Consider the following 23,954-nt stretch of genomic DNA (forward strand, 5'->3'; position numbering starts at 1 on the left):
TTGTTAGATAAAAAATGTATTGAAACATTGAGAAAAATGTATAAAAATATTTTGAGATTCTCACTTTTTTTAGGCATGTCCTTTCCAATATTTTAATAAAAATTTTATTTTCCCAAATCTCTATTACTTTGTTTCAAAATATTCATAATTATTTAATCATATTATAATCTTAAGGTGCAAAAACTTGAAGATATGATTCAATGCTTGTGGAGCAGGGAGCGTTGTGCACTACGATAGGCTCACCTCGGGCTCAATTTCATTATCCAAATAATTCATCTTGTGGGGTTTATAAAAAAGATAATCCATATAAAATATTAGATACACGATCAACTTTGGCTTAAAAATTAAAATTTAGATGGTTTATTTTTTTCAAGATAAATATGATTCAATCATATAATTAATGATGTTTAATTGACTTGATTTTTTATATAAATGATTTACTCGACAAACCAAACAAGATAAATGGTTTGAAACATGATAGAACTCGTGATGGGCCCATCTTGAGGCATAAGGTGAACTGTTGCTTATGTTTGTGAGTGTTTTGAAACATAAAAGATCTGGAACAAAAAAATTTGTACTCATATTGACAATCCATTGGGCTGTTTAGGATGACCCTATATAATGTTTGTGTGAATTAGTAAAATTTTAACAACATAATGATCAGATTAAATTGCATTTAAAGACAGTTCAAAAAAAAAAAATGCATTTAAAGAGAAAATATTTATTTCACACAATTTTCCCCTTAGTGTGTGAGTGTGAGTGTCTATATCCACTACTTCACAAACAGAATCTTTCAATGGAGTACCTTGAAGAACACAGTTGATGGCTATAAGACAACCAGTTGGTTGCTTGAGCATATTTTAGCCATTCACCAAAAGCCCCCCCAATAAAGTGAAAATTCCATCTACTCATTTTGGATGGTCCTCAATTATTTGTGTTTCTCTGAGTTGTGTTGATGATTCTCCACCATCCAAGGTTACAAAAGGTTCCTCATGCAAATCAAAAGTACATACATAAACATGTATATATACATATATGTGTGTGTTAGTCTTTGTAATTTTTTTTTTTTTTAAATATAGTTTTTATATCTAATTTACTCTTAAGTGGTATGGTGAAGGAGAGTTAATAAGTAGCAAGGGTAGGTGAATTAGCAATAGGCAATTAGTACACAAAAAAACTAATAAAACTCCTCTATCCAACTTTGTCGCTGGTAAGGTTTGAATCCAAAACTCATACGAGAGTGTTGGGGATGTGTCATTAGCCTATAAACTCTCGCCATGATCTTTTTGTGTGTGTGTGTGTGTGTTTGAGAGAGATTTTGGGCATTGAAGTTAGATTGGGATTGTAAACGAATTTAGTCGAGTTGGGTAGGAAGTTGTTAAAATTTGATTTGATTAATAAAGTCAATCTCAAATAAGTTCTAATCAATCCAAATTTAAATGTTTGAGTTTTTTACTCAGTTTTACAAGTGTTTATAAACAATGTTTTGAAATGAGTTAAACATTATTTTTTAGACAACATGTCAATTTCAAAAAGTTAAACATGTGTGAAACTCTCAATACTAAATTGGTTTTACAATCACAACCTTGAAAATTGGTTAATAGTGGAGGACAGGATGCCCTGGCAATGATTTACAGTGGACTGATACATAATTACAAATCAATATTATTATTTAGGCCTCGTTTGAGAACATGTTATTTTAATAATTTTTTTATGAAAAGACATTTAGAAAAATAAAGAGAATGATATGACAACTTATAATAATTTTTTAACTTTTCGATTAAAGCTGAAAGTTGTCATTCCATTCCCTTTTTGGTTTAGTATAATTTTTTTTATAGTATAATTGTGAAGCTATAATTAATTGACATATATGTGTGATTGTAAAATTGAGTGTGATGCAATTTGACTTTTTATACAAGATTATATATGTTTTGCTACAAATAAATTTTATATATAAAAAAAAAAAGGTCATATGGGATGCCTTACCATCACCATCCAAATTAACACCACTTTCATGAAAATCAAACAAGGGCCTCTCATGTGCATTCTTGACTTTTATTGCCTAAAAAGGGTATGAAATCAGCTACTCACACAGAGCCCCTCTCGTCGTGGATCCCACTTTTGGGTCTATCTTCTGTTTTTAAAATTTTTTCTTCTTGTATTTGATTTTAAGACCGCTACGCCATTAAAATTATTCAAGTTTGACGCATAAATTTGTTAAAATTTATTTGAAATTAGTATAAACAAATCAAATTTAAAGATAATTTTAAAATTTTAAGCTCGTTAAATTTTAAAGTTAAATTTGAACAACATACTAGTAAACTTGATAAGTTTATATATACTGATTTGTGTTCGGTTGGTTAAACACTCATTCGAGATCGATTTATTATATAAATAAGTTAAGTTTAAACATGATTTAAAATCGTTAAATTACCATATCAAACTTGATTAACTTACTATCAATTCGACACGGCTTATTTTTAACTCTATTTGATGCTCCCTTAATCATCTATAAAGAATATATATATAAAAAAAATCTATAAAGAATATATATATATATATATATATATAAAAATCTATAAAGAATCCAGTTAAACTAATAAAAAAAATCAATAATATACATATATCAATAAGGCTGATCACAAAATGATAATAATAATATATATAGTGACCTTGCCTTTTTTTTTTTCAAAAAAAATTATTGAGGCTACGTCATTTGGAATAAAGTGATATTCGAGATCTTTTTTATTTTTGCATTGGGTTTTGCTTTAGTTTTATGTAGTCAGCAATGGTTTGGAATCAAGGTTAACATGCTGTTCGGAATTACTGAATAATTATACATTTTTTAATAATAATAGTTGTCTTTCATTTTTTTTTGAAAAAAAGAAAAAAGAAAAAAAGAAGAAGTTTGCAATGGTAAATCTATGAGATTGTTTAGGCTTCGTTTGGAAAGAAGGGTTGGATTTGGGGTTATTTTAGTCACAAAAAGACAAAATAGACTTTTTAGCTTAATAAGACAAATTTTACATCCAACCTATAATCATTACAATCTTTCTCTTACAAAAAGTTAAAAAAGTCAAAAAGTCCTTTACAAATGAGACTTTTGAGCCTCAGGCTAAAAAAGCCAAAAAGCTAAAAAGTCAACCAACTTTCCAAATGAACCCGTATTATTACTCAACAATTTAAATTTTACAATGTTGAAAAATATTAAAAACCAAAAGAAAAAAGGGTGTAATTCTATAGCTAAATGATTTTTTTATCAATTTTTTTTTACAATCAGACATAAAGATAGTAGTACTCACATTAATAAATAGACAGAAGGCTCACTACTTTTGCGTCTAGTAGTTAAGAAATTGTTTATATATATTATTTTTCAAAAGAAAAATAAATTACAAAGAAATGTACCTTGCAATGCTCTTAGATGCCCCTGAGGATTAAAAACCATTCTTTTGCGTTTTTTAAGTTAATCAATAAAAAATTAATTACAAATACAAAAGAAAATTACATCAAACTGGACTTAAAAGACCATTCAAAGAAGTGAACTTTTGCTTTTGTGTCAAGCTGTGGGAATGAAGACAACAAAACTCTTCTTTAAAAAAAAAAAAAAAAAAAATCACTTTAAACATATATCATCTATATATTATATAAGGAAAATAGAGTTTCCAACTCACAAACCTTTTGGAAGCTCCAAGTTCCTAATCTAAATTTCATAATTTTTTTAATTTTAAAAAAAATTAAAAAAAAATTATTGGCTAGCTCTTATTCAAGTAAAAATAAATAAATAAATAAAAATTAATATTTCTTGATTTATGACTTTCAAATGGAAAATATATCAGATCTAAAAAAAATGAAAAGTATACTAATCCATTTCAAAATTCAAATTTGAGGGTCACTAAATATAGAAAGCAATCTATTAATTTAAATTTAAAATTGACACAATATAAATTTAAAATTATAATGATCTATCCCATAATTTATAATTTTTAAATATAAATTTAAAATTATCATTGGGTTTTGTTTATTTATTTAGTTTTATGTAGTCAGCAATGGTTTGGAATCAAGGTTAACATGCTCTTCGGAATTACTGAATAATTATATATTTTTTAATAATAATAATTGTCTTTCATTTTTTTTTTTAAAAAAAAAGAAAAAAGAAAAAAAAGAAGTTTGCAATGGTAAATCCATGTGATTGTTTAGGCTTCGTTTGGAAAGAAGGGTTGGATTGGGTTGGGTTTGGGGTTAAATAGACTTTTTAGCTTAATAAGACAAAATATTATATCCAACTTATAATCATTACAATCATTCTCTTACAAAAAGTTAAAAAAGTCAAAAAGTCCTTTACAAATGAGACTTTTGAGCCTCAGGCTAAAAAAGCCAACCAACTTCCCAAATGAACCCTATTATTACTCAACAATTTAAATTTTACAATGTTGAAAAATATTAAAAACCAAAAAAAAAAGGGTGTAATGTTATAGCTAAATGATTTTTTTATCAATTTTTTTTTTACAATCAGACATAAAGATAGTAGTACTCACATTAATAAATAGACAGAAGGCTCACTACTTTTTGCGTCTAGTAGTTAAGAAATTGTTTATATATATTATTTTTCAAAAGAAAAAAAAATTACATCAAACTGGACTGAAAAGACCATTCAAAGAAGTGAACTTTTGCTTTTGTGTCAAGCTGTAGGAATGAAGACAACAAAACTCTTCTTAAAAAAAAAAAAAAAATCACTTTAAACATATATCATCTATATATTATATAAGAAAATTAGAATTTTCAACTCACAAGCCTTTTGGAAGCTCCAAGTTCTTAATCTAAATTTCATAATTTTTTTAATTTTAAAAAAATTTATTGGCCAGCTCTTATTCAAGTAAAAATAAATAAATAAATAAAAATTAATATTTCTTGATTTATGACTTTCAAATGGAAAATATATCAAATCTAAAAAAAATGAAAAGTATACTAATCTATTTCAAAATTCAAATTTGAGGGTCACTAAATATAGAAAAGCAATCTATTAATTTAAATTTAAAATTGACACAATATAAATTTAAAATTATAATGATCTATCCCATGATTTATAATTTTTAAATACAAATTTAAAATTATCATAATAAGCTAATAATTTTTGTATTTAGGAGCAATAAGAGTGATTTTGAGATTATTTATATATTTTACAAAAGAATGTTTTTGAGAAGAGATATAAGAGCATCTCCAATGAAACTCTCAAAACACTTGTCAAAACTATAATTTAGCAAATAGTGATAGAAAAGTGGGTCTCCAATGGCTTGCTATTTTACTTGTCAAAGATGACATATGCCATATATGCTCTCAAATTTGGTAAGTAAAATAGTAATTGCCAAACACGCCACATCAGCAAATATGAACATATTGTAGCTCCAAATTCAGTTGAAACAACAAAATTGAAATAATAGAAAACAAAGTAATTTTTCAAATTTAATTTTTCAAAATGAATTATATTTAATTTTTTTTCAAATTTTTTAATTTTTTATATTTGTCTAGTCGGGAATAATATAAATATATAATTTTTTTACAAATAGTTAAAAAAAGTTCATAAAAGATTAAAAAAAAATAAACAAAAATAAAATCACAAAAAAATCTATATCCAAACAACACCTACAAATTTGGAGGAAAAGTTGGTTGAGAATTGCCAAAATAGTAAGTGACCATTGGAGCACCATTGCTATAATTTGGTAAAATAATACTATTCATTACAAAATTATAGCAATAACAATAGTATTATAGCAACAACCATTGGAAATGCTCTTGAGAGTTTCAAAATCTTATACAAAATTTATATACTATTATAATTGAAAAATATTGTCATCCTATCAAAGCTTAAAGTTGCAATTCTTTTTCTTTTCTTTTTTTGATTTTGTTTAATTTTTGTTAATATGTGTCACAATATGATTGGTTTGTAAATTACTTTTATATTCTTAAAATAAAATCTAAAATTTAGATTTTTCTCAAATTATGTCACCGAATAATATCAATATTCATTCATTAATTTATGCATCTTTTTATCAAATTATAAAATAAAATAAAATAAAATTTTAAATTTAAATTTTATTTTAAATTATGTTACTACAATTAGAGTGAGATTAAATATTCATATGTGTCATAATAATGTGTCATAATATTATTGGTCTAAACATAATATATTATTAAATGCATGTATTCAAATTATTGATCACTATTAAAAGTTTATATATTTTTTTTTCTCATTTTTGGTTTTAAATTTTATAAAAAAATTTATGTCCTTCTAAACTATAAGGACTTGCAGTAAATTTTTTAATATAAATATTTTTTTAACAAAATTCCTTTTTAAACAATTGTCAAACATAATATATTCTATTTATTTTTAATCTTAATTGTCAATTAAAAAAAATTAACTCCCAAACGAGCTGGAAGTGACTTTTGCTCAAATCAAATAGGAATAAACATTTTTTTTATTAAAAGTGATAGTTGGTAAAACCTTTTTTTTTATAGAATAAAAAAAAAATAAAAGTTACATGTGATAATTTATTATTATAGAAATGCTACAGACCCACACTTTACTACAAGAAATGTTACTTTTGGCTACCAAAATATTGGTAGCCAAAAGTCACTTATTTAGTCGCCGAAACGATTTAGCGACCAAAATTTTTCGTCGCTAAACTCGTCGCCTTTACCTTGTCGGCGATAGTATTGGCGACTAAAATTTGTTTAGTCGCTGAAAGTGTACACATTTGGCTACTAATCTTAGTTTAGTCGGCAAAAAGTATGTTTCCGCCACTAAAGTATTAGTCGCTGAAAGTACACATTTGGCTACTAACTTGTTGTGGTCGGGGAAGGTATCACTTTTAGCTACTAAATAATTGGTCGCCGAAAGTACACATTTAGCTACTAATTTGTTGTGGTCGGGGAAGGTATCACTTTTAGCTACTAAATAATTGGTCGCTGAAAGCACACATTTGGCTACTAATCTTAGTTTAGTCGGCAAAAGGTATGTTTTGGCCACTAAAGTATTAGTCACCAATAGTTTCTTTCTCTCATTCTCAAATCTTTTAGCTACTAATTATTTGGTGGCAAAAACGTTTTGGGTTATGTTTTTGCTACTAAATTATTAGTAGCCAAAACTTTTGATTACCTATTTGGCTACCAAAACATTTGGTAGCCAAATAATTTTTTTTTTTGTTTTTTTTAAAAAAAAAAAAAATTGTAGACAACCTGTATTTATTTATATTACAACTTTCATTTGTTTGTCTAACGTACAATGTGAGAGATCAAACAAGTTCCTTGAACATTCAAATCTACAAGTTTCATTCAATCTCAGGTAGATATAGCTATGCAAATTGGGAGCTCAAATCTCACATTTGCAAGAAGAAAAAAAATTACACATTAAGCACAATTTCTAAGTTATAACTCAAAAATTAAAGTAAAATCCAATATAATGGCCAAAGGGACCATTTAGAAAATACATGTACATTAAAGTGACAAAAATTGGACCATCCACTTAAATAGCAACGTGTCTAAGTAATACAAGGCATGCTACACAGCCATTACTAGCACACATTTGTTAACAGTTAACTACAAAACCAAAAGAAAGAATTGTGCTCATTTTCAGAATTGTGCTCTGTTCCCAGCAGAAGGAAAGGTGGAAATGGCATGAAAGATAGATTCCATTGGGCATTTTGTTAAAGACCATATAATGTCAAAAGGGTTAGAATTTCAATACACAATTCATATATTTCTATACACTTTCTACATATTCGAATCTACTTTTTACACATATACCCCATTAGATGGGGTGGTTAGCATTTCCTTTTTTGGGAATTACTTTTCCTAAAAGAAGATACCCTCAAAAGCTCGACGAAATGCCATTGCTTCTGCCTTCTGCACTGGATCTCCAAAAATTGCATCGTTTACAGGAGCAGTACCTATTGACTCCTTATATATCTTATCAAAAACACAAAACAAAAGTGAAGAGCAACCAAGGTCAGTTCCCTCACACACACATATATTTTCCTATTGAGATTCATAAAAACTAAAAAAAGAAAAAAAAAAGAAAAGAAAGGAAAAGAAACAGGAAGGAGTGAGAGAGAGAATTGGCACATATTAAAAAAAAAATTAGTAATAATGTTGAACAATCTTATCCATGCAAAAGAATTAAATAAATTTATATTACCACGTTATATATATAATAGTTTTTATATAAAGATGTTACAATATCTAAAAGCCACCAACCATAAATTATTTAAAACCCATTACATTCTTTCTTGACATTAGAAAAATGGACATAACAACCCTAAATAAGGTAATATAATAAATAAATAAATGAAAATCTGTCAGAAAGTTCCTAGAACACATGCATTTTACACAAATCTGTCAGACAGTTCATAAAGCACAGGTGCATCTTACATAAAGATGCATTTCAGTTCCTTGAGCCCTTGACCTAAGATGAGTTTTTTAACTGATTATATATGCCCCTTCATGTTTCTCTCCTTTCATTCCTTCTGTCCACTGAGAACAGGCACAAACTGTTAATAAAGGATAGACGGATAGAAAGACAAGGATTCCAAAAACAGCCCACTTAAAGCCCATCATTAGCCAATAAAGGAGCTCTTGCATAGAAAGTCATGTTTGTTAGGAATTTTAATTTTTAGGAGTTTCTACTTTGGTTATAATTTCCCTAAATTTTAAGTAAAGCTAGGAGGAAAGGACTACTGTCTAGCCTGTTATTAGTTTATAAAATTTATATTGCAAGAAATGCTATTGGTTAAATGTATAAGAGAGAGTTTGATAAAAGTAGGATATGTCTATACTTTTGACAATCATGTTAAACCAATCAATCAATTTCAATCTCCCCTTCAACTATATGCAAGACTTTGTAATGGATGAGATAAAAATCAATAAAAAGGGACTACCACCTCCAGCAATCCTTGGTCTTCTCCTCCAGTTCATAATGAATGAGACTTTTGACAATCATGTTAAACCGATCAATCCTTGGTCTTCTCGTCCACCACCTCCAGCAATCCTTAGCCATTGAAGTGTTTGCTATCTTCCCAGAGGTCCACAACCAACCACCACATATACCTAATACCTACACTAATGTATTAAGCAAAATATATATTGTTAATAGTCAACCTGTTCCTAATTGTGCTTGTTCAACATATTGAGGAGTTTAGAAAGCAACAGGAACAAAAATACAACCTGTTTTGGATAAATTAAGACATGCACACTACATGCTTTTAATATAAGTTAGTATTATTCAAACACTGAAATTATACTTTCAGGCCCACAAACAAGGTCTATAATATAACTCACCACTCCCATTTCCCAACCACCTTTACAAAGTACCTCATTCGAAGTTAAAACAATAACACATGTTCACAACTCATTGTAAACTCATATCTCAACACAGTCTGTATGTTCCCCAAATCAATTTGCCGGTAATAAACTTTAGGTAGAAGCAACAAGGCTATAAACAAATAAATAAATAAATAAGTTAATTAAGTTGGAGTTCAATTAGATTTTAATCAGGAACATGTAATTGGTTGTTAATGATCATCAAAAAATTGAGATTTTCGAGGCCATGATTTCAGCAATCCGAACATGTTCTCGTGGAAGATGAATTGGTGAATTACAAATTTGAGACAAAGTGTGCCGTTGCAAATAGTTCCGTCTCATATACCCACTTTTCTTGTAGTGAGGAATGAAAAGGAGTTGTGTGTGAGAGTGAGATGAGAAACAGAGAAGGGTTCGGGCAAAATTTTGGGGGGAATCCCCAATTTGAGAGGGAATTTCAAATTAAGATAAAATTTTGTGAAAATATTTGCTGCTAATTTTTTTAGAGATGTGAAAAATAGATCAGGCTTGTTAAATTAATATTTTTTAATTTTATTTATTGTTTATACTTTTTACTTTATTGGAGTTTTATGACTCAGTTTGTGAAAAAAAAAAATGCAAAATTTAGAAATATTTAGAAAGTATAAATTTAAAAATAAGTCTTACAAATCAGATTTATTTACTCATAAGTCACGAGTGAATTTTTTTTACACACTTAGCCTTCGTTTTGATAATGAAATTTTTTTAAAACTTTTTAAATATATGTTTTGTGTCTGTAAAATGATTATTTTATTAGTACTGGTAATAATATTGAAAAATTTATTAAAATGATAAATAATTGGGATATTTTGTCTTTTATTTGTGAATTTTGATTTATTCTTAATTTATTAGTGTTATTGAAATATGATGATGTAAAAAGTATAAATAGTTTAATTGTACTTTTTAAAAATAATAAATTTATTATTAAAAATTAAATTTATCAGACTGACTTGTAACTATGCCTTTAAATTTTTGCAATGTAAAACTATCGACAAACAGCCAATAACAAGTTGCCCATTTTAGCATACCTTTCGCGTGAGGGCCCAATTATTAAAAGATGTGTTCAACCCATCAAATGAAAGCCGACAACTTCTTCCATCTAAACTTCTTCCATCTAAAAATAATAGTCTATTTTCAGAATTTAATTTCTTTTTATAATACAATTATTACATTTTTAAAATATTAATTTTTCAAAATTACCTTTTGATAGTATATTTTTTTAAAAATATCAATTGTCATAATTGTACTTTTTGTATTATTAATGGATTTAAAAAAAGGACAAAATAAGAAATTCATATTATTTTAATAATTAATTTTTTTTAAATTAATATTTTGAGATAATAAAAAATAAAATAAGATATTAATAATTTTGGATGGTGGGTGTACAACCTAAAAATAAAAATAAAAATAACTATTTTGTTTAGTCAAATTTTCAAGCGGAGACTAATGGTATTGTTATTAATAAAATAAAATAACTATTTTGTTAATTTTTTTATTTTCATTCGGCTACCAAAAAATGTAGTAGCCAAAGGTAGGCCTTTGGCGACTAAAAGGAATTTTGTCGCCTAAAGTTAACATTTGGCGGCCAAAATTTTGGTCGGCAAAGATTAAAAATTAATTTTTTTATTTTCATTCGGCTACCAAATAATTTAGTAGCTAAAGGTAGGTCTTTGGTGACTAAATGTAATTTTGTCGCCGAAAGTTAACATTTGGCGACCAAAATTTTGGTCGGACAAGATTAAAAATTAATTTTTTTATTTTCATTCGGCTACCAAATAATTTAGTAGCTAAAGGTAGGTCTTTGGTGACTAAATGTAATTTTGTCGCCGAAAGTTAACATTTGGCGACCAAAATTTTGGTCGGCAAAGATTAAAAATTAATTTTTTTATTTTCATTCGGCTACCAAAAAATGTAGTAGCCAAAGGTAGGTCTTTGGCGACTAAAAGGAATTTGGTCGTCGAAAGTTAACATTTGGCGACCAAAATTTTGGTCGGCAAAGATTAAAAATTAATTTTTTAATTTTCATTCGGCTACCAAATAATTTAGTAGCTAAAGGTACCTCTACGGCTACTAAATTTTCTTTTAGTCGCCAATTGGATATGTTTAGCTACTAAAAATTTTTTTAGTCGCCAATTGTAATATTTTTAGCTACTAAATTTTTTTTAGTCGCCAATAATCAACATTCCCCTACTAAAAAAAATTAGTAGCTAAAAAGTTGACTTTTGCCGACTAATATTATTTTTGGTAGCCAATTCCGTGACTTTTGGCGACTAAATTGTTTTTGGTAGCCAAAAATGGTCGGCAAAAATGCATTGAGTGTATAGTAAATCAATAGTTGACACATATGATACTACATCATTGTGGGTGTTTTTTTGTGGCTCTCAAATATTTTTCTTATTGTTCATCTAGAGATTTTTAGCACTTGCAAAATATGGTAAATCTTGTTAATTTTTTTTTAATCTCAATTGTCAATTAAACAAACTAAAATAAAAAATGAAATTTTTTTGGCTTAAATTGCTAAAAAGTGATTTTTGCATAAAACAAATAGAAATATATGTTATTTTTCTAATAAAAGTAATGGTTTGTGAAATATTTTTTTTTATTTAAAAAAAACTGAGGGTAATAGGTGATAATTTATTGGTTATCTATAATTATTTTCAAATCAAATAAGAATACCATTCTAAACTTTCTTCTTATCTTTTTTTATTTTTTATTTTTTATATAGATACTTTTATTTTATTATATTTAAATATTTTATTCTAATTTTTAAATTAAAAATAATTTTTAAAAAATCATATTTAAATTATTTTATGCCATTATAAAATATAATTCTTTTAATATTAATTTATTCGATGATCCCTTTGTAGAAGGTGTATTTTGCTTTTGTTCGTTAATATTAAATTTTTAATTAATTTTATTTATTATTAAAAAATAAATTAGCAAATAATTATATATATATATACACAATTTTGTTTCTATTGCTTAGGTTATTTGGTATCTTTATCAAAATCCATTCAAATTTATTCAAATTTTTGAATTTTACATAGGTTCTCACCGAATTATAAATTATGTTGCACAATCTTTTAAAATTTACGGGCTTGACTTGAGTTGCTTGGGTTCAACTCGTCCAAATTTACAACATTATCAAAGGGATTGAAAGTTACATTAATGAAGTTGTGACAAATTAAAAATTGATGTATAAATTGTGATAAAATTGTAAAACTTAAATTATAAGTTTCAATTTTTTTATTTCCATAATTTACATACAAAAATCTAACTATTTATACTATTTTATATAAATATACTTTATTAATTTTTTCACATCCCGTGCATAGTACGGGTTTTCACTAGTTTAATATTATGCCCTTTAAAATCCTTTTCAATTATTTTTATTCCTTTGTTCATTTTAATATTTTCATGAATTGTAATTTAATCTCAAAATATTCACTTTAAAAAGATATAACATCTTACTATTTTTTAGTACATATTATATATTTTTGTGACAAATATTGTTTAATCTTCTAATAGAATTACACCAATTTGTGATTCATAAATAAAATTATACATTTGGTGACACATGTTTCTCATTTTTGCAGTAAAGAAATTTTACAATACACATCCCTTTTTAGGGAGTAAGCTATATGACCTAGTTATGACATTAATGATATTTGATTATGACCTGGTTACAAATCATTCTGGTGTTAACGTTATGATCATTGTGATATTAGTTATGATTATTATTTTACTTACGATCCACAAGGTCTTTGGATATATCTTATGCGGTGTTTAGTTATTATTTGTTTTCTTTTTTAGTTGATATGTGAAGGATTTAGATATTTACAAATAAGGGTGATAAACTAATCGAACGAGCCAAACAGTTGACTGTTCAAGTTTGGTTTGATAACTTTAACGAGTTTCAAATTTCTTCAAGTTTGGTTCGTTAAACTTTCGAGTCAATCTCAAACAAGCTTTTCATCAAGCCAAGTGTAAGTAGTTTGATATTTTACATTATTTTAGATTTATTGAACCAAGCGAAACGAGCAATTGACTGTTTAAGCTTGATTTGAAAACTTTAACAAGTTTTAAAATGTGTTCAAGTTTAACTTATTTATTTAACAAATCAAGCTCGAACGAGCTTTTCAACAAACTGAACACGAGTTGAGCTCAAACTATTTGATTCGTTTATCACCCTAATTTACAAATATCATAATTTACATATAATACACACCGCCAAAACGATGTGTGCATAGAGTAACATGACCTAGAAATGTTATATATTTTTTCTTTAAAAACTTTTTGAATCACAAAATATGTAATTTTACTCCCAAAATATGTATCACTATTTAAAAAATGAATAATTTTATTTTTGGTAAACCATTGGGTTGGTGGTAACATAGATAACGCATTTATTTTTCAATTGAAAGAATAGAATTTGACATTTGAGATGTGTTTTCTTCAGAACTGACACTATGTTCTTGTCGCTAAATTCTCTTTCTTGTTGTGATATTTTAAATTAGATTAAATCTGACTGTTAACTGATGATCTCGAAATCAAGACTTATGAATGCTATAATGCCCATATAATGTTTATTTTTTTAAGTACCAAAAGACTTTGGTGGTAAGGTAAGGGTAGGACTGGTTTGGCGTGGGTAGAAAAAATCAAAAAGTTATCAAAAAAAATTAAAAGTTATCATTATTTATTAAAAAAATATATAAAAAAAATTAATATACAAATATTAAATATAAATCAACTTTTTATCCATCAATATACTGATGTCAAGACAACTTTAATAAAAAAAAAAAAATTACATAAATACATTTCCTAAGTTGGGTGGTAAAGTACAAAAAGACCGCCTTAAAAAAAAAAAAAAAAAAAAAAAAAAAAAAAAAAAAAAAGACTTCGGTGGTAAGGTAAAGGTTGTGTCGTCCGCATGTGCGCACACCGGTGCACACACACTACAAAGAACTGACAAAAACCAACCCATCTAAGTTTGAGACCCACACCCACACGAGTTCGGATCCTCTCCTTGAGGAGGGTCCTTGAGTTCCTGCGGGCAACGGCCACGATCTGTGGAAACAGATCCAACGGCTCTAATTAAAAAAAAAAAAAAATTGAAAATGTAATGTTTTCGACTTCCCGCCCAAACGGTATATGCACAGCTCTGTTCCCACCATTCCATTCCAGCACAGACCTCCATTTCCACGCAGCCCCCTTCTCCTCACTCACCCTCACCCTCACCGGCGAACCCACGGCCAACGGCGACCCCCGACGGCGACCCCCGACGGCGACCCCCGACGGCGACCCACTCCTCGGTGAGTTCTTCTTCTTATGCTCTCTCTCTCTGTCTGTGTTTGCTGTCCCTTTCCCAATATTGATATACTATCCTGCATCATTGGGTGCATAATAATCAAAAGATTGTCATGGTTTGCTTGTTCTTTGCCTTGCCTTGCCTTTTGACCTTGCTTTAAGAATGAGTTGGGCCTTGGATGAAAAGGGCTCCTCTGCAATTCACCTACACTGCCTCCTCCCTTATCAATAATAGGATACCCTTTCGTAACAGCTACATCATATTGGGGTAATTTGGACAGCAAATTCCGAGCCCTAATAGCGATTAAGCTGTCTGGGACACTTGGGAATTTATCAAGCACGGCCTCTTCACTACCCTCTATTTCCACAATATCTCTATTTCCACAATATCCGACCATCTGGGTTGTGAATTTTATTGTTATCCATTTGTATTGTTATCCATTTGTATTTATAGTTTTGTACTGTAATGGATTGTTGTCCATTTGATTATAATTTAATTTAGCTAATATATGATTTACAATTTGGCTGTTTGTTGCTGAATTCAAAATTATCATGTACATGTACTGAATTCAGTTGCTGTTTGTTGCTGTTCCAAGGTGGCTAAAATTTGGCTGTTATAGTTATCCAAATTAAGCTTTTCTATGATTTTTTTTTTTTGTTTTTTGTTTGAAGTAAAAATAACCAAATAGTGTGGAAGCTGGTTTAGTTTAACATTTAGTAAAATGATGCCACTTAGCAATATTAGAGTGATTAATTCCCTAAGGATATAATTATTGTCATAATAGAGTAAGTGGGAACTAACTATTTTCTTATCTGTTCAATGAGAATATTATTCTCAATATGGAATAGTTAGTTTAGTGTATCATTAGGTATCATATACTCCTTTTAATAAGTGCTTTCTTCTCCATTGGTAACAAAACTTGAATATGGAATAGTTAGTTTAGTGTATTATTAGTGTATTATTAGGTATCATATACTCCTTTTGATAAGTGCCTCTACCTTACATAAATTGCTATTTCTTTAACCTTAAAACTACTGGTTTTTGACCCATGAGACTGCCAGTTAATAGAGCACACTGTAAATTGGATAGAACAGGGTAATGTTATGGGCCTTTTGTAGACATGGCAGTCTCATGGGTCATGTAATTATTAACTGGTGTGTAGATATGTTATATTGAATCTCATGAATAATTTTTGACCCATGAGACTGCTAGTTATGAATAACTGAAATGCTTGTGTTATTAACTGCTATTTCTATCTATATTCAGTAATTTTCCTTATATGACATATGGTCCTATCTATAAACTAGATAAACCAGATAAATTTCCTTAATTCGTTATGAATAATTCCTTATGAATAAACCAGATAAATAAACCACATAATTCCTTATGAATAAACCAGATAAGCCAGTTATGAATAATTCAATTTCGTTAATTGGAGTAATTTTCCTTATATGACATATGGTCCTATCTATAAACCAGATAAATGTTAATTATAAACCAATTTCAATTCATTTTCATAGCATTACAACCTAAACAACCCAAAAATCTTATTAAGAAGCTCAACTATCATTAACTTAAGATTTTATTTATATGGGTTTTCAGTTGCATTTTGATATCGATATGGAACCTGAGAATGACTGTGATTGGAAGCCAAAATTGGGAATGATATTTGATTCTGAACAATGTGCGTATGATTTTTATAATACATATGGAGGAAGAATGGGGTTTAGCATAAGAAGAGATTATTGTAAGAAGGACAAGTTCACTAATCAACTTATTCATAGACTTTTGGTTTGCAACAAGGAGGGATTTCGAAAGGTTGACAAGCGAGACCCATTGTCAAAAAACTCTAGAGCTGAAACTAGGACTGGGTGTGAGGCTCGACTTTATATTAAATTACATGAGGGTACTGGAAAATATGTTGTGACTGATTTCAAAGAAAAACACAACCATGATCTTGTATCACCCGAGTGTGCCCACATGTTGCCGTCACAAAGAAAGATATCTGCTACCCAAGCAATTCAGTTAGATTTAGCGGCACAATCTGGTCTTCGTTTGGGCCAGTCTTTTGAACTCATGGGTAGGGAAGCTGGTGGAAGGCAATGTCTTGGTTTTACGAAATTAGATTCTAAAAATTATTTGAGAACCAAAAGACAACAAAGTTTAGCATATGGGGAAGTAGGCAATGTCTTGCAATACTTTAAAGAAAAATCTTTGCAGAATCCTTCATTCTTCTATGCTGTTCAATTAGATAATGAGGAGCAAATAACCAATATGTTTTGGGCCGATGCACAAATGATCATGGATTATGCCCAATTTGGTGATGTTGTCACATTTGATACGACTTACAAGTTAAACAAAGAACATAGACCGTTCGCATCTTTTGTGGGATTCAACCATCACAGGGAAACAGTTATATTTGGTGCAGCATTGTTGTATGATGAGACCGCCGAATCGTTTGTATGGTTGTTTGAAAACTTTCTAGAGGCTATGTCAAGGAAGGCACCGAAAACTTTGTTCACCGATCAAGATGCTGCAATGGCTAAAGCCATACCCATCGTTATGCCTGACACAAGTCACTGATTGTGTACTTGGCATTTGATGCAAAATGCATTAAAACATGTTAACTGTTTGTTCCAAGATAAGGGGGTGAAGGGTGTACTAAATAAATTTTTCTTTCACATTGAAGATACAAATCAAAGGAAATTAGAGTGGGCGGAAATGCTTGATAAATATGATGCGCATGAAAACCATTGGTTGAAATTGACTTTTGCGGTGAAAGAAAAATGGGGATGGCCTTATGTTAGATCAACATGGGCTGCGGGAATGAGTACCACACAACTTAGTGAATCTTTTAATGCTTTTTTGAAGGATTACATTCGTTCTGATTTCAACTTAAATGAATTCTTCATGCATTTCGAAAGGGTACTTTACGAGAAGCGATACAAGGAGTTAGAAGCGGGCTATGCTTTGTGCCAAAGGTTGCCAAAGGTGAAAGCAACAATAAGAATGTTAATTCAAATGGGTAACGTCTACACAAAAAAGATCTTTGAGGAATTCCAAAATGAGTATTTTCAATCCATTGAATCGGACATAGAAGCAATTGAATATGGCGAGGCTAGTACCATTTACACAGTTGTTGATGTTGGTAACAAACATGCAAGGAAAGTGAAGTTGGAGAGGGATGGCTCTTTGGGTTGTAATTGTACAAAGTTTGAAAGGGAAGGAATCTTGTGTTCTCACTCATTGAAGGTCATTAGAGACATATTGAAGATGAAAGAGGTTCCTCCACAATACATTCTGAAGAGGTGGACCAAACAAGCAAGAGCCGAAACTGCGCAGCACATTAAGGAAAATGACATTGAAGTAGATGCGAAATTCCAACAAGCTTCGCGGTATAAGACATTGATGACTGCATTTAGAGCAGTAGCAAGTAGAGCTGCTGAAGCTGAAGAAACATATGATTTTTGTATTGCACACCTTGCTACATTAGGTGCAGATGTTGAAGGCAAGTTAAGTGCTCATTTTGGTATTGGAAATGAAGTATGTAATGATAATGATACCCAAAGCTTTGAAGTGGAATGCGAAGATGTGAATCATGTTCTGCAACCAAAAGGATTGAAGAAAAAGGTGGCAACTAGTAAGGGCAAAAGGAGGGTCAAAGGTGGATTCGAAGCGGCGTTGGTAGCGAACTCCAAAAAAAAATCCCGTGCTAATAGCTTGGCTTCGTCACAATCTATTGCAAGTTCAACGGTTGCACCTTCTCCATTATCTGTTGGAGGAGATATATATGTTCGTGAACATGTTCCTCCGCTTCAACCTCTTCCTCCCCTTCATCCTCTTCCTCGATCTTTTCCCATGGGTGGTAATTACATTCCTCCGCCATTGATGTATCCCACATATCATGTAAGTCTTACTTTAACATTGTATTTTTTGTGTGGATATAATATGTGACTAAAACCATAACTGAAAGCATATATGACATTCTTGTAGGCGAACAATTTGCGGGAGATGTATGTGGTGCCAAATTATTTGCCAACTCAACCAACATTCCAATCACTACTACAAGGTTCATGTGGATATGACATTGGGTTTCGATATTCTCAAGAATCAACTACTCCAATGTGTACTGAGGTGCGTCCTTCATGTATTTATAGTTTATAGTGGCTGAAAATTCTGTGATATCATGTATTTATAGTTGCTTAAAAATTGTCTTTCTTTTTTAGGCTATGGACAACCATCAACAGAACCAAACTGATGCTGAAATTGGGCTGCAACGTGAAGACATGGCCTCTTAAATTGTGAAGCAAACTGTTGCTACAAAGTGATGTTAAAGTACCAATGTGTCAATTTTTAAGGACCAATGTATTAATTTAGATGTTAAAGTTGTACTGGTTGATGTTCAGTTACAGTTGATTTTAATTTAAATGTTAAACCCAAGTGAACTGATTCTGTTATTGTTAATATCCTTTTTTAAAATATGTGTTGGTTGGTTGATGTTCATGTTCATGTTCATATTGAACATGTTATTGAACTGGTTCTGTGTTCATGTTCTGTGTTGAAGTTGTTACAAATCAAATGGAAAGTGCATTGAAATAGAAAGAAGAAAGTTTAAGTCAGTAGGGTTGATATGCTAACTAAGAGAAAAATGCAGGTAGCTTACTGGCATGCCCAGATAGAAAAATGCAGGTAGCTTACTGTCTTTAATAAGGAATGATTTTGACAAATTCTTCCTGCATGACTGTTTGAGATAATCTGCACCCATACAAATAGGTGATGCAGCATTTATAGGAGTGGTACAATTAACAGGAGTAGTCGATGCTGGACCAGATGGTTTGCATCTGTCTCCTGGTGACACTTCTAATCTGGCATTTCCTCCAGCATGTTCACCAGCTGACATGGTATCTGCATCACTCTGTCTCCTTTTTGTTTTCCTTTTCACGCCTAGATCCATGGAAGGACTCACAGCATTGGTCTTTGATTTGTTTGATTTTCCAAGAGATGTTCCATTAGTCTCCTTCCCAACAAATTGATTGATTGATTTATGAAGGTTGCAGCTTCCATTTAACGGACCTGACAGTTTTCGCTGAGTTCTTCTTCCTCTGTTGTTTCTCAATTCACCAATTCTAACAGCAGCAATCGTATCAGTCAACTTTTGATGTGATTTCTCCTTCTCCGTAATGCCCTCTTGTCTTCTGTCATTCAGATGTTTCCCTTCTCTAGAATCATATGACGCAATCCCAGCCCTTAATTTATATTTTACCCTGTGCTGCTGCCTAGTTCGACAAGCTATGGGTGTACACCAACTTGTTCTTCCAACCGGCGTTTCTTGACTGATATACACCCACTTGATGATGCATTGGCAAGGCATCTGCCAACCTCATCAATGTTACTTCTTTTCAGAGCTCTTACTTCTTTTATTTGCTCATTAACTTCAGGAGATACTTTGTTTGCATTTTCAATCAAATTGGTGGTTAAGTGTACTCCATCATTTGACTTGGCCTTCTTTGGTTTTGCCACTAACTCAATATCACTTTCCTTCCTCACATTCTTAGCCTATATATCATTTGACATAGCTTAATCTTCATGCTTTCCTGTCAAAAGTTCTCCAATCAATAGCCTATATATTTGTTCATTTCTGCCATGATGTTGAAACTGGATCTGCAATTAATTTGACAGTAGCATCCAAACATTTCTGCCATAAAAGCATCCTTTAGATTGAGGTTTGGTTTTTGTAGCAACATGCTCAGCAACATGGCAGTCCAATGCTTCAAGGAGGAGAAGGGTATCCTGATCTGTCCACATAAATCATAATCTGCTTGTGCAACAAGAACAGAATCTGCCGGTGCAACATAACATTCCATCATTCATTCCAAAATTCCATCAGAATCAGCCTGTGCAACATAACATTCCATAACATTCCATCATTCATCATCACAGAATCTGCTGGTTATCATGTATTATAGTTACATAACATAACATTTCATCATTCATTCCAACATTCCAAAATTCCATCATTCATTCCATAACAAATAAGAAGTTTAATGTTCCCCAAAATTCATTCCATAACAGATAATAGATAACAAGTCGGAGTACATAAAATCCAAAAAGATACAAACTTCCATTAAGTTCCCCAAAAATACAATAAAGTCAAAAAGTTACATCATAAAGTACAAAATGATACAAAATACACTGAAGTACACCATCTTTTTCATATTATTTTCCATCGTTTGCAGCCTTCGACCATAGTCATTTTCCATGTCATGAAGCCTCATCCTTACATCGTTCAAGTCTTCTATTGTTATACCAGCAGCAGCTGTACTGTTGGAACGGATTCTGGATGTAACGTCTTCATCATCTTCAGACACGAACTTGAAGTAATTGCAATGATGAGGGGGAGGGTTACTCTGCAATGCATGCGAATACATTAGTTCAATAAGACAAATATTAATGTGTGTAATAAAGGAAAAAAATAGCTAGAATTACCAACTTACATATTTCAATGGGCAAACAAAGTACAAACGCCCTTCATTTCCGTTCTCGTTGGTTCTTACAATATGTATAGCAGCTGTTCTTCCACAATTGCACAGCCTCGGTACCAATCTCATGTCGCTAATGTTAGAAGAAGAAGCCATTTTTTAAATCTGCATACATGAGGAGAAGGCTAATGAGAGTTGGTGCTAATGGAAGTTGGTGCTAATGGAAGTTGGTTCTAATAATATGTCCCATAGGAATAACTTGAACACATTGTTACAGATGCAAACTAGTTCTGATGTTAACAAATGCAAACATGGTTATTAACAGATGCAATTGTCTAGAAGACAACTTTGTTAATATTTGCTTCCTTTTATTTTATGCTAGAAGACAACTTTGTTAATATTTTATGCTAGAAGACAACTTTGATAATATCTAAATTAAGTCTATCTCCTTTCTACACCAATTGGCCCCCAATTCCCTGCCACAATATTTTACAAGGTGGTTGTCCATAATCTTTTTTCAGTCAATCTTTCATAATCCGGCAACCAAACAATTAGGAAACCATGCCCAGTTGTTACCCATCTAGCAACCCAGGAAGCATCCTCTATCTTATGGAACTCCAATCCTAAAAGCTTCACTAGCCCTAATGCCGCCACAATCCTAAAAGCTTCTTGTATATCTGCATTCTGCACCATTTTTGAACAAAACTATCAGTGGGCACTCCATGAACTGCTTCTTGTATATCTGCTCCATTTTTTAACAAAACTATCTATCTTTGTATTTCCCCATTCTCGTTGATATGCAGTTTGTAACCCTTTTATAAATTCTCTCTAATTTAATAATGATGCACGAGTGATGCAGTACGCAGTAGAAGAAAGAGAGGGAAATACTGGAAGAAGAGGGCCACAAGCCTTAACACAAGGCCACAACCTAGAACACTCTCAATTCATTAATTCCAAGCTAAGATTACTATGCAAATACCAAATATTTATAGGCTAGAGAACCTAATCAAAATAGGAAACTAAATCATAATCTAGACTCCTAATAAAATTCAATCAAGTTGGGAAACTAAATCCTAAAATAAAAGGAAGCAAATATAGTATACTCCATCAGATTGTATGGGTCAGAAAATTCTCTACATCACAAAAGAAACAGCAAATCGCATTAGTCCTACACAGTAATTGCAAGGAAAGACCTTTAAATTCAAACTCAGAACAACTAAATTTTCAACAACAACAAAGAATCAGATTCATATTTCAGCACTGTGGGTTGGTTACATTCATATTACATAACATCAGAACTGTGGGTTCATCTTTACCCTCATCATCTCCAAAAAATATTACCAAATCATCCTCAAATTGAAAAAAAATTCAGACGTTAAAAGCCCTAAATGTTTAGCCGTTCGAATAGAAATTCGAATCCCTAATTCCTAATTCTGAAATCCCTACTTCTGAAATTCCTAATTTTTCTAAAAGCCCTAATCCCTAATTTTTCAAAAACCAAAATTCCTAATTTTTCAAAACCCAAATCCCTAATTTTTTTAAAAAGCCCTAATTTTGAAATTATAAAATCCCTAATTCTGAAAATATGGAACGAGCAGATGAGGGATTCCCTTTCACTCTAACTTGTCCATATCAATTCCAAACCCAAATCTCAATCTCAATCTCAGATGTCGGAAGACAAAAGATCTTTGTTCGAAGACCAACCTGGTTCGTGAAGAAGAGATCTTTGCTCAATCGATGGTGAGTTCACGAAGCGTAGAGCTGGAGCGGTGGAGTTTGCCGTCGGTGAGGATGGAGCTCGCCGGTGAGGATGGATTCGCCGGTGAGGATGAGGGATGGGTTCGACAGAGGCGACTGCTGCGTAAGAGTGAGAGTGAGAGTGAGAGTGGTGTGTAAGATTGAAAGTGAATGCTGTGTTGTTGTTTGTTTGGGCGGGAAGCATAAAACACACTGTAATTTGATTTTTTTTTTTTTTTTTTTTTTTTTAATATGAGCCGTTGGATGACAAACGGGTCATCGTGGCCGTTGCCCGCAGGAACTCAAGGACCCTCCTCAAGGAGAGGATCCGAACTCCACGCACACACCTTCCCTTCCTCTTCGTCCTCGTCCACGTCAATTAGCTAGCATTGGGAGCTTAAACGTGGACCCAATAAGTGTAAAGAAATAAATAATAAGAATAATAATCTATCTATCTATCTAAATGTGTCTTAGGTCATCTTCAACCGTTCATCAAATTCAATATCAAATTTAAATTTGATGAAAAAAGTTATTTTTTGTATTCTAACGGTTGCATCAAAACAGTATCAAATTGAAAAAATATCAAACGTTTTACCAAACTGAGGACGGTTTGTTCCTTTCACCAATTCACTATGCATAGCCGTTAAAGCAAAAATTTATAAAAATTTTATACTACGAGGTCGACCACCTGGTTGACTACTTGGTCGACCACCCGGTTGACTGACTCATGCAAAAATTGGCCTGCGAACTGGTTCAAATTATTGGTTCAAACGGTTCAAAAAAAATTTGAACCGGTCGACCCACCGGATGTTCCTTTCCTTTTTTGATGCACACTACAGTAACCATAACTATTGAAGTTACGCGTATCAGATCAAGAAAATCAACTTTTTTTTACTCAGATTTGATGAAAATTTTGCTAAACCGTTAGAGATACTCTTATATACCAAAAAAACAAAAAAAATCATATAATGGGAAGATTCCTGCTTGCTAGTGTCAACATAAATGTGTCTCATATACAAAAATTATGAATGGGGCCTAAA

At 30.9% G+C, this 23,954-nt stretch overlaps 1 protein-coding gene and 1 pseudogene across 1 annotated transcript; both read left to right on the forward strand.

Moving 5' to 3' along the window:
• The first annotated feature begins 16,318 nt into the window (after positions 1-16,318).
• LOC145803812 (protein FAR1-RELATED SEQUENCE 5 pseudogene) lies at positions 16,319-17,281 on the forward strand (annotated as a pseudogene).
• An 18-nt stretch (positions 17,282-17,299) lies between these two features.
• Positions 17,300-19,138, forward strand: LOC114301825 (protein FAR1-RELATED SEQUENCE 1-like). Its single transcript, XM_082899592.1, has 3 exons — positions 17,300-18,604; positions 18,692-18,832; positions 18,925-19,138. The coding sequence occupies exons 1-3, from the start codon at positions 17,300-17,302 to the stop codon at positions 18,994-18,996; spliced, it is 1,518 nt and encodes a 505-aa protein (XP_082755718.1). The 3' UTR covers positions 18,997-19,138.
• The last annotated feature ends 4,816 nt before the right edge of the window (positions 19,139-23,954 follow it).

Source organism: Camellia sinensis, chromosome 12, assembly GCF_055761805.1.
Source record: "Camellia sinensis isolate YWXY chromosome 12, ASM5576180v1, whole genome shotgun sequence".
Taxonomy (NCBI): domain Eukaryota; kingdom Viridiplantae; phylum Streptophyta; class Magnoliopsida; order Ericales; family Theaceae; genus Camellia; species Camellia sinensis.

What these genes read in the sequence shown, in the direction of transcription:
- LOC114301825 (XM_082899592.1), top strand. Translation starts at nt 17,300, where the DNA reads ATGCAAAATGCATTAAAACATGTTAACTGTTTGTTCCAAGATAAGGGG. An exon ending in TGATGTATCCCACATATCAT is followed by an intron (nt 18,605 to 18,691) that starts GTAAGTCTTACT and finishes ACATTCTTGTAG; the next exon opens with GCGAACAATTTGCGGGAGAT. An exon ending in CTACTCCAATGTGTACTGAG is followed by an intron (nt 18,833 to 18,924) that starts GTGCGTCCTTCA and finishes TTTCTTTTTTAG; the next exon opens with GCTATGGACAACCATCAACA.